Consider the following 12,083-nt stretch of genomic DNA (forward strand, 5'->3'; position numbering starts at 1 on the left):
TCTTTCTCTAGCTCAGATGTCCACCCCCAGGAGTCATGCTCCTCTCCTCTGCCACTTCTCCCAAAACTAGCACAAGCCCAGCAGAAGCCACTGTGACGACCACACGTGTCCCCGAGTCAGGACCCGTTGGCGCTGTGGTGATGGGACGTGGCTCTGGCAGGGCCAAAGGTAGGGCCGAGTGTCAGGCCACTGTGTGGTCTGCACACATACAGCCCAGAGTGCAAAACTGGGATCTAGACGGAATGACAACGATGCCAAAATCAAATATTGACTGAATTCTTCAAATACTGAACCCAGGCCCAAGCACCAGGCTGGGGCCTCGTGGACTTCCAATGGCCACCATCGGAGGCGGGGTAGCACGCGGCACGGACACGGGGGGCGGGCCGGGTGCCGTATCGACAGACAGTCCCTGAGCCCCACTCCCAGGACACCTGGTCACAGCAGAGCCGAGGGCCGCTGCCGTTAGCATGGTTATGCCAAGAAGAGGAGCCTACAACCGTGAACAGAAGGGGTCTGAAACCTGCTGCCAGCGAAAAGCCAAGGCAGCCCACACCACCTCCTGCTCAGCCAGCACGCCCTGAACCTGGAGAGGAGTCGGGGCTCGCCCTTGGACAGGCCCACCTACGTCAGCAGCTGGGAGCCCCGGGGGCAGACTCGGGCTCTGCCCTCCTCCCCAGTGCCCCTCTGGCGACTGGCCGGGCACAGCCCCGCTCGCCTGCCCAGCCTCACACACCTCGGCACAGGGTTGGCAGAAGCACAAAAATGGCAGCCTGCCAATCCCGTTAAATGAAAAACAGGAGAGAAAAGCACAACCGTGGTTTCCAGGGACTCCACACACGCTCTTGCCTAACAGGCACCTGGAGGACGGGCTGAGACGGGGTGAGAGGGGGCCTGCGGGGCGGTCAGGGAGGACCCGGAGACGTGCTCGCTCCCCTGCCTCCTTTCTGGCCCGGAACAAGTTTGGGTCAACCTGAGCTGAAACTTCTGGCCGCGCCCAGGACCTAGAGGATGGACTTGGGACCCTCCGCCTGCCTCCAGGGGGCGGAGGCCCAGGGGCTCCACCCTGGCTCCGGGCAGAGAGAGGGCGGCCGGGCTCACGCACCTCGATTTCAGCTGGTGCGGGCTCCTTGCTGAAGCACATGTTCATGATATTTCTTGCTGTTCGGTAAAAAGTCGTTAAAGAAACAGACCTTCCCTGAAAAGGAAACAAAAGCAAGAGTCAAGCTCGAGAAACAAAGCAGTATCGGAACCCCAAAGCAGGGTCACCCCGTCAGGAGCCCCTGCGTGGCGTGTCCCTGTGACCAGGGGCCATGTCCCTAGCTGACCGGAACACAGAAGCTGGGACCACATTCCCTGAGAAGGACCCTCAGTGTGGACAAAGGAGGTAGCGCACCCCTGACCCCCACAACTCGGCAGGACGAGCTGCCCCAGGCGCCCCAGTGAAGAGCCACGTCCCTGGAGCAATGGGGACGGCATGGAGACGGGACGAGCTGCCCCAGGAGCCCTAGTGAAGAGCCACGTCCCTGGAGCAATGGGGACAGCGTGGAGACGGGAAGACAAAGGCTGTGGTTGGGGGACAAGCCAGCAACATCAAGACAGACACTGGCTGGGCCTCGGGACCGGAGACGCTGGGAGAGAAACCTGGGCAGCTCTGGACGCCCACCCTGAGGGTCCTCCCCTGAGAACCGGGCAGACGAGCAGCCTGGCCTTGGGGATCTGTAGGGGCCAGAGGGATCCAGTCCTCCTCCCGCCCGGGGAGCCCCTGCCCCCCACCCCTGCTGGGGGGGCCCGCAGGGTCTTCAGATTACCTAACGTGCCCACCTCTGCCACCCTGCCCCCGGAACATTCCCAACGACACGCTCACCGGGATGAACGGTGGTGCGTCCCACAGGCAGGCCCCCACTCCTCCCGGACCAGGCACGCTCACCCCTTGACTGCGGAGTACTTCTTGAGCACCTACTGTGTACCAGGCCTAGTTCGAGGCGCTGTAGATGGAGCGGTGCTCAAAACACAGTGTCTCTGCCCTCGAGGCGCTCTCAGGCTGCCTGGGGAATGTGGCCTCGCGCAAAACGGAGCTGGGAAATGGCACCAAGGGTGATGAGCCAGAGGCAGAGGGGCAGGGCCCCTAACGAGGCCATGCTGGAGCAGCCCCATGAACAGAGCTGCCTCTGGAGGGACAGTGGGCACAGTTATCTCACAGACCCTGCTCGTCTCATCACCAGCTCTGTAACTGAGGTTCTTAACCAACAGAGAAACGTCTGCACAAGTCCAAACTTCTCACCTGCCATCCCTCACAACATAAAGTTGGAACCACTAGGAAGAGCCTGATTTTCTATCAACTAAAGCAGAGTGCCTGTAATTCAACACGATGACAGCCAGCACCCAACAGTCAACTGCCAGACGCTAAGCGGGCTCAGCACCCGGAGCCGTGAGCTCCCGGCTGGCCCTCAGTGCACACAGCCTCCACGGCCACCAGCCTGCAGCCATGTCTACACAAACCCAACCCTTCCTGGGTCCAGTCACAGGGAAAGCTCCAGGCAAGCAAGCATCTCTCCCCAGAAAGGAGGTGAGACTCCAACTGAGGCGAGGACGCTGAGGGAGGCCGGGAGAGACCTCCGAGCACAGACTCAGAGGAAAGCGGCCCAAATCAGGGCAGAAGCACAGACACCAATCACGTTTCTGCACGTGGCCAGGCTCAAGTGCGTGGGCACGGCCACCAAAACTTCTGCAGGGGCCCTGCCCTCCTGGAGCCTGGGGAACCGGTCAAGGTTGGGGGTCCTGTGCCCCTTCCCGGCCTGGGGCCCAATTGCCTTGAAGGACCAGAGAGAGGGGAGCCCAGCCTCTGTGGACAGAGCCAGGCTGCCAAGCACGGAGACACCGAGATGCCCCCTCGCTCCCTGGAGGAGGGGGTCTTGGAATACCTGGATGGGTACACGGTGTAGGCAGAAGCAGGGACCCGCCCCTGCCCTCTCCCCAGGAGATCCGCAGGACAGACAGGCACCAGCAGAGCTGTGCCGAGCGGCGTGGGGAGTGATTGGGAGCGGCAGGGGACCTGGTCCCTGTGCGTACGAGAAGCCCCAGCCCCAGCCTCCGGAAAGAGGAGTTGTGCCTCCCAGGTTGCGTCCCTGGCATGTGGGCACACGTGTACAAAAACACACATTTAATGACGCCTGATTCCCAGGTGGCACAGTGGTAAAGAACCTGCCTGCCAATGCAGGAAATGTAAGAGCCCCAGGTTTGATCCCTGGGTCAGGAAGATCCCCTGGAGGAGAGCAAGGCAACCCACTCCAGTATTCCTGCCTGGAGAAGAATCCCATGGATAGAGGAGCCTGGCAGGCTATAGTCTATGGGGCTGCACAAAGTCACGCACGACTGAAGTGACTCAGCACCACACCAGGGCCAGAGCTCGGTGCCCAGCAGCCTGGTGCAGACGCTCACTCCTCCCAGACTGCGGGTGGCGCTCTACAAGGGACGTGCCCAGGGCCGGCCGTCAGGGGTCTCGGGGGCCCCATGGCCCACAAGGCGCACGCGAGGCCGCACGGCAGGCCCGCGGGCCCTACCTTGTATATACACTTGTGGAAGTCGCTGAGGATGCCCTTGTCCTCCTCCTCCTCCTTCACCACCTCCTTTTCCTGAGCAAAGAGTCGCCGCCGGCCCGTCTTGAGCTGCGCGGGGCCCACCTCCTTCAGCTTGCTGCGGAAGCCGTTTCTGTGGGCCACGCCATTGATGAGCCCGTTCTTGGGCTCGAAGCGGGGCAGCGGGTGGAAGCGGTGGTAGTCCTGCTCCGTGTGGCCCTCCAGGGGCCCCTTGCGCCGCTCCAGGCTCTCCTTCTCCATCAGCACCTCCTTCTCCAGGCGCCGGTGCTCCTCGGGGGACAGGGAGTCATAGGAGAGCAGGTACTGGCAGTAAGCCTCCTGGAGCTTGGCCAGCCGGTCCTGGGCGGTTCTGGGGATGCGCAGCATGTCTGCGAGTTTGTTCCATTTTTTGAGGTCCGTCACCTGCTGCATACCGCCCATCTCGTTAATCAGCCGGAAAAAGCAGGCCAGGTCGAGCTCACAGCCTCCTGGGACGGCGAGGGGATAAAAGACAGCGACAGTGGGTGAAGTGCACTGTGAAGACCGCCTTCGCCACCCGAGAGCCCACGGGCACCAGCGTCCACCACGTGCCAGGGAGGCCACCAGGCCAGGGGTCAGAGCGGCACAGGGCCACCCAGTCTATAGAGACGAGGATGAGACCATCTTAGTGCTAGGACGGTGAACAGACCAGGACAGGCCGAGGTCCGACCAACACAGGAGGGCGGCCTGGGCAGGGCGCCCCGAGGAGCGGGCACTTAGGCAGAGGCCTGAAAGGAAGGAGAGTCGGTCCCTGGGGAGGGAGAACCCAGCATGGCTGGAGCACGGGCAAGATGCACGCCCCCTCACGCCCCAGGGGGCGGGGAGACGGCTCAAGGAGCAGGGCTTCCCTGCCGGGCTGGCAGAGCCTGCGTCGTGCCCTCGGCCACCTCTGCAGCCCAGCATCACCTGGAACGGCTGTGGGATGGGAAACTGTACCCACCCAGCACATGCCATCAGTTCCAATTCCCCTCCCAACGCTCCCCCACCACACACACACACATGCACGCACACACGCACAGTAACCTCCCTTCAGCCCCCAAGATGTCCAGGCAGCGGGCAAGGCCCCCCTGAGGGCAGGCGGGAATCTGTCCGCCCCTCAGCTCCTCCCATCGCTGCTCACACAGAGCCCTGCTCATCTCCGAAGGTGTGTGGGCTGGTTCTCACTGGTCTCTCAATCAGACCACACAAACCATGAGCCATGAGACTGCACAAAACTCAGAGACGTGCAACGGCCGCCCAGTGGCGTCTCAATGGGAACTGTCTCAAAAGCAATCACCCTTGGACCAATAAAAACGAAAAACGTTCCAGAATAATCATCCACCAGCCGTTAGGAGATAAACACCCCACAGAATGCTAGGTGAGCAAAGTAAACATTAAGAGTGCTTCTACCTTTAGAAGATGGGGACACCTTTGTATAAAATAAAGGAAAGGAAGAGCAGCGGGACTCCTGAGAACAGCATCGGATCACCTCAGCCAGCTGTGCGCAAACGGAGTCCAGCCGGCCAGCACGGCCAGGGATGGGCGGGCGGCACCCCGAGCCCATCTGCTGTGCCAGGCGGGACGCTGGCTGGTTGCTTGGTTGAGGCCAGCAGGGGCCGCGTCAAGGAGGAGACCTGCGCCGACCTTGGCCGTCAGGGCCTAAGGCCCAAGGTTCCAAGATGCGCGGCAGGCCTTGGTCTCAGTCGGGGCAACTCCTGCACCTGCTGAGGGGGACGGGGACGTGGGTCAGACCAGAGACTGGCTGGAAAGGAGGTCACTGTTGTAAGCCTCAGAAAACCTGACCAGTCCTCGCCAAGGCGTCGTGTTACTCCTCTCCGGTTTCATCAACCCACTCTCAGGACCGCAAGGATGCTTCGGGACAAAGCGCCCCCTTCCCAGAGAAGGAGCAGTCTGTGGACTCTGAGAAACTTCCTTCAAAACTAAGTCCCTCACGCCGCGAGGAGGATGAGCGCAGAGTGAGACCCAAGGCGGGTGGCAGGCCAGCCAGCTCCCCTCCCACGCGGAGGCTTCACACCTGGGCCAACAGCAATGCTGTGAACACACCCCCAGTCTCACCATGGCTTCTGGCGCCATGGGAACCAAGGTTCCGGAAACCTACTCTGAACGGAAAATCGGTGCCCTCTTGACGTCACCTGATGCCCTGACTGTTCAGAAGACCCACTGCCCCACTGCAGTTCTGGGTCTCCCACGCAGCCCACACCACACTCCCGAGACGTCGACACCTCAGCTTGTTCCCAAGCCCGTCACCTCCGATCACATCCATGATAGCGGACCACAAACCAAGCATTCTCTGAATTTAAGTGAGTCTCATCTGCTGAGAGTAATAGCGAAACCTCCATGGTGCAAGGAAACCTATCTTACTGCCCACCCCGACACCTAAATGACTGACATCGGCCCCTCTGCTCCCTGCCTGCAAAAGGCTGCTCCAACCTAAAAGCAGGCCCCACGCTGCTCCCATCCAGGGTCCTGAGCCGCAAGAGAAGTGTGTGAGTTCACCACTCCATGGCACCGGCTCACTCCGATAGAGGGGCTTAATCCTGGAGGTGCAAGGACCCCCCGGAGGAAGAGGGAGACGGGGATTCCAGGAGGGCCGTGCGTGTGCCCAGCCTGGGCCTGGGCCTGACCACGCCAGCCGGCCTGTTCACAAAAGCCGTCACTGAGGCGAGTGCGGCTTCAGCGCAAAGCTGTACCTGCACTTGGGTCCACAGTGTTCCAGGAGCTAGACTCCACCGGGACCCGGTTACCACCAGGAAAACTGAGAGGCAAGGAAGGAAGAGGGGAGAGAGAGACAAAAGGCTGAAGCGCCCCCACCCACAGTCATGTGTGCAGGCCCTAAGTGTGGCCATGTTTAGAGACAGTCCTTAAAGCGGTGATTACAGTAAAATGAGGCCATCGGGGTGGGCCCTGACCCCATGTGACTGGTGTCCTTCTAACAAGAGAAGGGACGCTAGGAATCTGTGTGTGGAGGAGAAGAACAGGTGGGGACACGGGAGAAGGAAGGCTGTCCACAAGGCAAGGAGAGAAGCCTCGGGAGAAATGAACCCTGCCAGCACCTTGCTCTCAGACTTGCAAGCTCCAGACCGAGAGAACTGACTCCCTGCAGGTCAAGCCCCCAGCTGCAGTACTTGGTTAACGCAGCCCGGGCAGACGAAGGCGCGGTGCAGCGGTCCTGCCCCTCTCTGGACGCCACTATGGACTCAGCCACGCGGCCAGCAGGTGTGGCCCGGTGTGAGTGAGTGAGTGTGAGTGTGTGTGTGGAGGCGGGGGCCCCGCATAGGACCACACTGACCTGCAGAAAGCAGGGCTCAGACTTCCCCTGGGCCCTGACGCACCCGGAGGCTGGTGTGGCGCCGGCCACCGCGGGCCTTACCTATGAGCGGGAGCTCGTCCATGGTGATGCCCTGAGATCTGAGGTGCTTCTTGATGCAGGCCAGCCGCTGCACGTTGGGGCCCCAGCGCCGGCCCAGCTTGTGGATGTGCTGGATCTGCGTGACGAAGCGCATCTCGTCGTTGAGCTTGCACTCGGGCCGCCAGTCCGGGGGCGGGATCACCCTGCACATGCCGTACTTCTCCACCTGAGGGCGCACCGACTCGATGTAGACGAGCGGGTCGTGGAACTCCTTGGCCGACGGCCGCAGCACGGGGATCTCGTCCATGGCCGCCCACCCGGCCCTGCCGGCCCCCTTCTCGGCCTTGGCCGCCCCCTCGTGCGGCCGAGGCAGGGGCTCCGATTGCGAGGTAGAACGATTTTCACAGGGGGCGCCGCCGTCCGGCTTGCCGTGTGCTTGTCTGCCCGGCGGACCCTTGCCGGCTGCCGCCCGCTTGGGCCGGTTCCTCTCCAGGCTCCGCTCGGGCGCCTCCTTCTTCCCAGGGGCCCCGAGCGGCGCCTTCTCGGCGGGGCCCGGGGCTGCCTTCCTGCCGGGGCCCTCGGCGGCGCTGCCCGCAGCCCCCTTCATCTTCTTGGGGGGCGACTGCGGCTTGTCGGCCGGGGGCACCTCCTCCAGCCTCCGCTTGGAGTTCCGGAGCCCCTCCCGCAGCTGCCGCCCCCCTACCTCCTTAGTGCACGACTTTGGGTTCAACCTGCCACTGACCTTGAGGCCATTGACGGCGGGCCCGGTGGACTTGGACGCCCCCCCGAGGGATAGCACCTGTTTGCGGGTTTTTGCATTGCTACTTTCAGTTTTCCCTGAGATTGTGTGGTTGACAGCGGAACTGGGCTTGTGGTGATGGGGTTTGGTTTCCTTGACCAGTTCTCTCTTGGCTTTGGTGTATGTGACAGTCCCCTTCGTCACCGTTGCAGTGTACTTCACAGTTTTGGACGGTGAAGGTCTGACTTCGCGCATCTTTTTGGCACTGGTTGCACTTGTACCCAGAGATGACATTCGGGTGACTCCGTTGACCTTAGAAACCTGGAGGCACAGGAGGAGCAGAGAGCACAGTCAGTGTCTGGGCACAGGGGACCCCGCCCCCAAGCCCAGCTCAACAGCCGCACCTGTGGGTGAGGAGCGGGCACGGGGGTCCCAGCAAAGGCATGCAAACCACACCCTCCATGCTATCTGCCAGTCACCCAACACAGGTCAGTAACAGCAACATGATCACAAGGCTGTGCTGGTAAGGGGACAGGTGCGTGCGCATGCGCGCACACACACCCCTGTTCCAAGAAAAGACATGGTTGCACACATACACACCCCTGTTCCAAGAAAAGACATGGTTACACACACACACACACACCCGTTCCAAGAAAAGATGGTTGTTCTTTTCCTCTGCTCCATGTATTTCAGCATGATCTGCCCACAGGACTGTAAAATCTATGCTAAATAAGTGAAGAGTGAAATAAAAAATGCCACAGGAAGAAAAGAACAAGCACTCTCATGGGGTTCAGATGCCCACGCCCAGAGGGGCAGCTGCCAGCAGCAGGCATCTGTGTCACCTGGCGCCTCGCTGGACGCCCCTCACGTCTCTGGCGCCCCAGCCTCTTCTGCACAGGAGGCGCCCATCTCCCGCCTCTATAAATGTCCACAGACTCTGTGGGAACGGGGTAAATGGTCAGTTGCTCTTCACCACTGTCTTACAGCCTGGACACCACAATAATTTTGTGACACACAGAAGTCACACTCATTTATAAAGAGAATCCAGGGAGTGACACCGCATCACCCAGCTCTGCAGGAAGTGGGGTGCTGGCCGCCTGGCACGGATAGCTCAGGTTACCCCCGGTGCACGGACAGGCAGCTGTCCTCAGTTCAACCAGAATTCTACTGCCACGCTCCCATCTCCCACTAGAAGGAGCCATTGAGTCGAGTGGCTCTGCCCAGGCTCTGAGCGCAGCAGAGGAGCCCGAGAGAAACACACTGCTGGCTGGGGAAGTGCATCTGGACCTCAAAATTCAACTTAAAAAGCACATGAGCCTAAATGAACAGAATCCACTGGACAGGCAGCAGAGTTACGGACGGGAGGGCAGGCCTCCTGGCGTGGTGGGCCCCTGGGAGGCAGTGAGCAGAGGGACGAGGCTGACGCGTCCTGGTCAGGCCCCGAGGTCTCCACAGCACCTGCCCCCTCCTAAGGCCCCCAACTGAGTCACACATCCCCAGGGACAAAGAGCAACCCCGACTCCCTGCAGGACCTAACGAAGCCCAGACGAAGACCTTAAATGTTCTTCCAGCCAAGGCGAGCCTCTCACATCTCTCCCTGGATGCTTTTCATTTTCCAGAATATTGAAGAAGACTCCTCATCCTCTGGTCTGAAAAGCTCAACCTCCTTGCGCCATCTTACTTGGTCAAGACTTTTCGCAACCGCCATACATGTGACCGTGAGCACCTCTCCTAGAGGCCCCAAAGCTCAGCAGACCCTCCGCCCTGCCCTTGAGAGCGGGTTCTCTCCTTCCCGTGACAGCCCGTCTCAGCGCCCAGACGAGAACAGGGGCAACCCGCTGGGCACAGCCTCACCACCCACAGCAGCCGCATCCTGGCTTCCCGCCCACACCCCTCCGGATGCAAACCCTCCTCACCACGTCTGGAAACCATTTCCAAACCCTCTCCAGGTGGAAGAACCGTTGTTTCTTCATCCTAAATTCATTACTGTCTTGCTGCAAACCACTACTCTAAGGAAACGCTGCTTTGTTGAACACCTACCATACGTCCAAATCATCAGCCGGGAGCAGTTCAGGGCTGTTACACACGCCTGTGACACCTGGCACACCTGGCACCTTTGGGAGAATAAGACCTGGAAGGCTGGCGAGGCCCCGCACACCGTGTCCTCATGCCCTAGCCCCGGGGGCCAGGGCTCTCAGGAGGGCAGGCACCCACCCAGCACACGCGAGCCCCGGGGCCATCCTCGACAGCAGAGCGAGCTCTTGGGGCACCGGGGCCGGCAGGCAGAGGCACCCCGACGCAGGGGTCCCCACCCCATCACCTGCACTTCACACAACCCCTGATCTTTTCTTTCCGGCTGACAGAAAAAAATTAACCATATCTGAGATTACAGATCCGAGTATTCTCCGGGCCTCCGTCTTTTATGCAGTTGAAAAGATGAAAGGTCAGATTCTAATCACTCGCGTCAGGCTGTTACAAAGGAATCTACAATTGGCTTCTAGTGACCCTTTTTTCCTCCCCCCAGAGTACTTAACTAATGGGATTTGATGGTATCAAAATTGCCCTTTCATGTCCCACAATGTCCCTGGGAGAGGAGCTGGCATCACTGGCTCGAAATGAACAATAGGGCCCAGGCAGGTTGATTATCACAGCCTAAGTCTTGGCGAAGGTCACGCTAAGAGCCCAGCTAGAACTGGGAGTCCCGGGTCATCCCACTTGGGGGATTTGACAGGGGAGGGAGGGCAGGAGACGCTCCTCCTACAGGACCTGGACCGCAAACCAGCCAGGCTCCTGCAGTCACGCAGATGACAGGAGTCTGCCTGCCGAGGTCTCTCACCTGCTTCCAGGTCAGAGCCTGCTGTGGAACAGGGGCTGGGGCCACCCCGAGGCAGGGGGTACCTGCTACTCCCTCAATTCTCACCTCCAACTGCATGACCCTCTCTTGTTCAATGACAAAGGGAAACCCTGAACTCAGGGGCAGGGACTGGGGGCTGAGGATGAGTCTGGACCAACAGAGATGGGGGTTACTCAACACAGCCTCATGAGTCTGAAAGTGCTAGATACTGAGAGAGATTCATTCCACCCTGAGATTCCTGCTCCACAGATGGGTCCCTGTCCACTCAGACCCCTTCAGAAGTGTTCTTTTTCATAAGCAAAGATCTGGAGGGAAGTTCTGCACAAGGACCAGTCCGGACAACGGCCTTGGAAAAGGAACAAGAACACCAAATGGACAGTGTGTCCTGCACTTTACATCCTGAAAACTGGGAACCCAGCTCGGGAGGGCCAATTCCACGCTCCAGTGTTCTCATGAGGAAAACTGAGGTTTGTGTTGCAGGAACTTCAGTGGGCAATATGCAAAGCCCACCTGCTTAATCTCAAGGCAACATGTCAAAGCGTGAGGTGGCGATCTCAGGACCGTGGAAACTAAACGAGGATGCTCGCCTCGTCCCCAACTGACAACTGAGTGATGCTTGCTGGTGCGTGGTTAAGACTGGTAATACTCGCGTACACACACAGTCCTCTGTACGCGCCACATGTGAACAGCCCCACGTTTGGAGACAACGGTTCCTGACATTGTCAAGAATGAGAAAGACCACAGGGAAAGAACAAGTCAGCAGAAGGAGGAATTCCAACCCTCACACGACAAGGAGCATCTTTTAGTCACTAACACTGCCTGCCAGGGAATCACCCGTGCCACCAAGGGCAGCCGTAACTGTATGTGACATGTTCCTGGTGAGGAGAGCTCACCGACTTGCAGGTGCGGCGACTACAGCAGCAGAGGGGCTAACGAGCTGTCACTGGATCCAGGCGCCCGTCTCGCCGTGCCTCCAGGCCCCTCTCACCCTTACTGTCTCCCTCCCAGGTCCTGAGAAATCTTGTCCAAGGGCAGGAACAGGCGCCCCCACCAGATCAGGGGTCTGGATCTCACCCTGGAATTTGCTGGGGGTGGGGTGAGGGCAGGGAGGGCAGAGCGTGTGTGGCCTCGGGGCGAGGGATGGGGAGTGTCCCCTGCGGCCACACCCCATCTCATCACCACCTGCAGGCCACTCACAAGTCCTGCCACAGCCGCCAATGTGTCCACCAGGGACAGTTTACATCCAGGCCGGCTGCAGACCTGCTTCAGGGCAACGTGTGGCTCCCGGCCTCCCCGGTGCTAGGCAAGGGTAACGGGGGACGTCCCCTCGCTGCCCTTCCAGGACACCCAGCACACGAGGCCCAGGGTGATGGCCCCGGCAGCACCCTCCGGGGAGTGATGCAACTCCAGCAATGGCCCCTCCTCTGTCTTCACCCGAGGAGAGGCGCAGGCACTGGCACCCCTGCCAGGCCACGGTTCTCTCACCTCTGAGCATCCCTTCCTGCTTTCCGAGCCCTGGAAACACAC

At 60.2% G+C, this 12,083-nt stretch overlaps 1 protein-coding gene across 5 annotated transcripts in view; it reads right to left on the minus strand.

The window, feature by feature from the left end:
* The window catches only part of JARID2 (jumonji and AT-rich interaction domain containing 2), a 230,158-nt gene that overhangs the window by 13,349 nt on the left and 204,726 nt on the right, over positions 1-12,083 (minus strand). For all 5 annotated transcript variants that reach the window (XM_027524236.1, XM_027524238.1, XM_027524235.1 and 2 more), the window contains 3 exons: positions 6,985-8,023; positions 3,561-4,063; positions 1,103-1,195 (listed from right to left, as the gene is read on the minus strand). In XM_027524236.1, the coding sequence (XP_027380037.1) occupies positions 1,103-1,195; positions 3,561-4,063; positions 6,985-8,023 (1,635 nt within the window). The remainder of the gene's footprint in view (positions 1-1,102; positions 1,196-3,560; positions 4,064-6,984; positions 8,024-12,083) is intronic.

Source organism: Bos indicus x Bos taurus, chromosome 23 (genome assembly GCF_003369695.1).
Source record: "Bos indicus x Bos taurus breed Angus x Brahman F1 hybrid chromosome 23, Bos_hybrid_MaternalHap_v2.0, whole genome shotgun sequence".
NCBI classification, from domain to species: domain Eukaryota; kingdom Metazoa; phylum Chordata; class Mammalia; order Artiodactyla; family Bovidae; genus Bos; species Bos indicus x Bos taurus.